The sequence below is a fragment of the Scomber japonicus genome, unplaced genomic scaffold, assembly GCF_027409825.1.
Source record: "Scomber japonicus isolate fScoJap1 unplaced genomic scaffold, fScoJap1.pri scaffold_473, whole genome shotgun sequence".
Classification (NCBI taxonomy): Eukaryota; Metazoa; Chordata; class Actinopteri; order Scombriformes; family Scombridae; genus Scomber; species Scomber japonicus.
This window is the reverse complement of record NW_026518536.1, coordinates 20,001-25,030: the sequence shown is the minus strand read 5'-3', so window position 1 is coordinate 25,030 and position 5,030 is coordinate 20,001. Positions and strand designations below refer to the sequence as shown.

The following is a 5,030-nucleotide window of genomic DNA, read 5'->3' as shown; positions in this document are numbered from 1 at the left end:
CCCCGAGGAACCCTGAGGAACCCTGAGGATCCCTGAGGAACTCTGAGGAACCCTAAGAACCTGAGGAACCCTGAGGACACCCCTGAGGAACTCTGAGGATCCCCGAGGAACCCTGAGGATCCCTGAGGAACCCTGAGGAACCCTAAGAACCTGAGAACCCCTGAGGAACCCTGAGGAACCCGAGGACCCCTGAGGAACCCTGAGGAACCCTGAGGACACCCCTGAGGAACCCCGAGGAACCTTGAGGACCCCAAAGGAACCCTGAGGAAACCCCAAGGATCCCCTGAGGACACCCCTGAGGAACCCTGAGGACCACTGAGGACCCCTGAGGACCCCTGAGGAACCCCTGAGGATCCCTGAGGACCCCTGAGGAACCCCGCAGACACTGAGGCGGATCATCATGTAGCAGCTAGAGGACGAGAATCACTTCAAACGCAGCTTCAGTGTCGTCGTGAGGTTCTTTTTACAGCAGCGTCGGTTCTCCTCACACACTCACAGGAACGTTCTGCTGATCTCATGTTAGAACCGAGCTGCTCTGAGTGTGTGAGTCGTGTTTTTAACTGCTAGTCTCACTTAACCTCACGTAGTCTCACTGAGTCTCACGTAGTCTCACTTAGTCTCACTTAGTGTTTTAAAGCTGCTGTCGGTTCCTCAACACTTAAAAAAAAGACTTCCTGTTTTTATTTCCCTTATTATTTTTGGCTTTTATGTTTGTTTGGTGACAGCGACGGCTCCTCCTTCATCATCATCATCACCTTCATCATCATCATCCTCATCATCACGCAGACCAAACCATCAGACTCATCGTTGAGGATCAGGACCTCCAGTCTCCGCTGATTTATATGAAACCTGTAAATATGATTTGTGTCCTCGGTGAGTCGACGTTTGAGACTCTGGAGAACAAATAAAGTGCTCTAAGCTGGATATATGAGTGAGGTTCTACGTTCTCTGTGTTCTACGTTCTGTGTGTGTAGATACTGAAGTTTATACTTTGATTTAGTCATGATCATAAAATAATGATTTAACACACAGAACATCAGAACACACACACACGTTCTGTATGTTTTATGTTCTATGTTCTGTGTGTTCTGTATGTTCTATGTTCTGTATGTTCTGTGTGTTCTGTATGTTCTATGGTCTGTATATTCTGTATGTTCTATATGTTCTGTATGTTCTGTATGTTCTATATGTTCTATATGTTCTGTATGTTCTATATGTTCTATATGTTCTGTATGTTCTGTATGTTCTATGTTCTGTGTGTTCTGTATGTTCTATGTTCTGTATGTTCTGTATGTTCTATGTTCTGTATGTTCTATGTGTTCTGTATGTTCTGTATGTTCTATGTTCTGTGTGTTCTGTATGTTCTATGTTCTGTATGTTCTGTATGTTCTATGTTCTGTGTGTTCTGTATGTTCTATGTTCTGTATGTTCTGTATGTTCTATGTTCTGTATGTTCTATGTGTTCTGTATGTTCTGTATGTTCTATGTTCTGTATGTTCTGTATGTTCTGTATGTTCCTGTATGTTCTATGTTCTGTATGTTCTATATGTTCTGTATGTTCTATGTTCTGTATGTTCTGTATGTTCTGTGTGTTCTATGTGTTCTGTATGTTCTGTATGTTCTGTGTGTTCTATGTGTTCTGTATGTTCTGTGTGTTCTGTGTGTTCTATGTGTTCTGTATGTTCTGTATGTTCTATATGTTCTGTATGTTCTGTATGTTCTATATGTTCTGTATGTTCTGTATGTTCTATATGTTCTGTATGTTCTGTATGTTCTATATGTTCTGTATGTTCTGTGTGTTCTATGTTCCGTATGTCATGTATATTCTATGTTCTGTATGGTCTGTATGGTCTGTATGTTCTGTGGTCTGTATGTTCTATGTTCTATGTTCTGGTGTATTAACGTGTAGTTCTGGTTCCGGTCTTTATAAAAATACATTTATTTATAATCAGAGAGACAGAAGGTCCTGATGTTCTGATGAGAGTGATCACAAACACTGTGAGGTTCTACCCCCCCCCCCCCTCCTCCTGCCCTCCTGCCCCCCCCCCCTGCCCTCCTGCCCCCCCCTCAGTACTCGGGCAGCGTCTCGTCGTAGTCCATGATGCTCAGCTCGTGTCTGCGCTGGCGCACGGCGAGCGTCAGGTCTTCAGGCAGACTGACAGCTGGAGGCCGAGGAGGAGGAGGAGGAAGAGGAGGAGGAGGAGGAGGCTCCATGAGGAGGCTTCCTGTGAGGAGCGACGCCTCCTCCGCCTCCTGACCCAGAGGAGGGCTCCCTGGCTGGGCCTCCTCCTCTTCCTCCTCTTCCTCCTCCTGCTGCTGCTCCTGCTCCTCCTCCTCTTCCTCCTGCTCCTCCACCTCCTCGTCCTGGCCCTGATTGGCCGGTCTGAACAGCTGGCGCGCCCGCTGCTCCAGGAAGGAGCCGACGGCCAGCGGGGAGTCGATGGGGGAGAGGGAGAGGGGGGAGGAGGAGCAGGAGAGGAGGTGCAGCGGGGAGGTGGAGAGCGCCGCCACGCCTCCGTTTATTATACCCACAGAAGAAGAAGAGGGGGGGCGGGGCTTCTGGATGTCCTGAGCGACAGGTGAGGCCTCGCTGCCGTTTGGCCTGAGGGAGAGAGATGACATCACATGACATCACATGACATCACATGACATCACAGACATCATCAGCTGTGTCCTCTGTTCTGATCATTTAATGCTTACTAAATTAAAAACAGGTGTGACATCACTCGGGTGTGACATCACTCGGGTATGACATCACTCAGGTGTGACATCACTCATGTGTGACATCACTCCGGTGTGACATCACTCCTGTGTGACATCACTCCGGTGTGACATCACTCAGGTGTGACATCACTCTAGTGTGACATCACTCCGGTGTGACATCACTCAGGTATGACATCACTCTAGTGTGACATCACTCTAGTGTGACATCACTCTAGTGTGACATCACTCCGGTGTGACATCACTCCGGTGTGACATCACTCAGGTATGACATCACTCTAGTGTGACATCACTCTAGTGTGACATCACTCCGATGTGACATCACTCAGGTATGACATCACTGTTACCTGCTGCAGGGCTCCAGGTGCGTCTGACTGTACAGTTGAAGCATCTCAGTCTGAAGACTCTGAGTGATCCTCCTCAGACCCACACAGCGACTCTCACAGGCCGACAGCTCCGCCCTGAAACACAACCAGGACCAGTCAGACCAGGACCAGGACCAGTCAGACCAGGACCAGGACCAGTCAGACCAGAACCAGGACCAGTCAGACCAGAACCGGGACCAGTCAGACCAGGACCAGGACTTCAGGTAGTTTAATGATGGTTCTAACAGAGTTCCTGCTGGACTCTACCTGCTGTGGTTCTTGGTGTCCTCCAGCAGCTTCTTCTGGTCCAGGATCAGCTGGTCCTTCTTGGTCAGCTGGGTCTCCAGCTCTGCTATCCTGTGATTGGCTGCTTCCAGCTTCTGTCTCTGCTGGACCTCAGAGTCCTTCAGCCGCTGGTACTCCCGACCCACACTGCACTGCAGCATGGTGGCCTCCTAACACACACACACACACATATAATATGTTCTATGTTCTATGTGTTCTATGTGTTCTATGTGTTCTGTGTTCTTACGGTGCTGCAGTCTTTGTCTCCGGCCTCCAGCTGTTCTCTCAGGGTTCTGTTGGTCTCTCTCAGTAGAACCAGCTGCTGGTTCAGCATGTAGATCTGGTTCTGGAGCTGCTCGCTGCTGCACAGCTGCAACACAGAACCGTTACTCACTCACTGTGACGGACAGCCGGCTCAGCCAATAGGAGCTCTCCTCACCTTGAGTGACAGCTGGGTCAGCTGGTGTTCTGCATTGTAAGCCTTGTTATTGGCTTTCTGAAGCTCCGCCTCCACATCCTTCAGCCCGCTCTGACACTCCTGCAGCTCGGTCTGAAACAGCCAATCACAGAACAGGGGGTTTACATACAGCCAATCACAGCACAGGGGGTTTACATACAGCCAATCACAGCACAGGTGGTTTACATACAGCCAATCACAGCACTGCAGAAGCTAGCTCTAGGGACGTGGAGCGTCACCTCTCTGGTGGGGAAGGAGCCTGAGCTGGGGCGCGAGGTTGAGAAGTTCCGGCTAGATATAGTCGGCCTCACCTCGACGCACAGCAAGGGCTCTGGAACCCGTCTGGAACCATTCTGGAACCAGTCTGGAACCAGTCTGGAACCAGTCTCCTCCAGAGGGGTTGGACTCTCGTCCACTCTGGAGTTGCCACTGGTGAGAGACACCGGGCAGGGGTGGCAATACTTATTGCCCCCCGGCTTGGTGCGTGTATGTTGGAGTTTACCCCGGTAGACGAGAGGGTAGCCTTCCTCCACCTTCGGGTGGGGGGACGGATCCTGACTGTTGTTTGTGCCTATGGTCCAAACAGCAGCTCAGAGTATCCACCCTTCTTGGACTCCTTGGGGGGGGGGGGGCTGGAGAGTCTCCCTCTGGGGATTCCCTCGTTCTGCTGGGGGACTTCAACGCTCACGTTGGCAGCGACAGTGAGACCTGGAGGGTGTGATTGGGAGGAACGGCCCCCCTGATCTGAACCCGAGGGGTGTTCTGTTATTGGACTTCTGTGCTCGTCACAGGTTGTCCATAATGAACACCATGTTCAAGCATAAGGGGGGGGGGGGGGGTCCATATGTGCACTTGGCACCAGGACACCCTAGGCCGCAGTTCGATGATTGACTTTGTAGTCGTGTCGTCGGACTTGCGGCCGCATGTCTTGGACACTCGGGTGAAGAGAGGGGCGGAGCTGTCAACTGATCACCACCTGGTGGTGAGTTGGCTCCGATGGTGGGGGGGGGGGGGTGCCGGTCAGACCTGGCAGACCCAAACGCATTGTGAGGGTCTGCTGGGAACGTCTGGCAGAGTCTCCTGTCAGAGAGAGCTTCAACTCCCACCTCCGGGAGAGCTTTGACCACGTACCGGGGGAGGCGGGGGACATTGAGTCCGAGTGGGCCATGTTCCGTGCCTCCATTGTCGGGGTGGCCGACCGG

General features: G+C 51.3%; 1 protein-coding gene across 1 annotated transcript in view; it reads right to left on the bottom strand.

Moving 5' to 3' along the window:
• Positions 1-2,067: 2,067 nt before the first annotated feature.
• LOC128354708 (hamartin-like) overlaps positions 2,068-5,030 on the bottom strand; it is a 9,406-nt gene continuing 6,443 nt past the window's right edge. The window contains exons 9-14 of the mRNA XM_053314884.1: positions 3,811-3,921; positions 3,619-3,741; positions 3,354-3,541; positions 3,069-3,182; positions 2,318-2,602; positions 2,068-2,155 (exon numbers count right to left, since the gene is read on the bottom strand). Of these exons, the coding sequence (XP_053170859.1) occupies positions 2,068-2,155; positions 2,318-2,602; positions 3,069-3,182; positions 3,354-3,541; positions 3,619-3,741; positions 3,811-3,921 (909 nt within the window). The remainder of the gene's footprint in view (positions 2,156-2,317; positions 2,603-3,068; positions 3,183-3,353; positions 3,542-3,618; positions 3,742-3,810; positions 3,922-5,030) is intronic.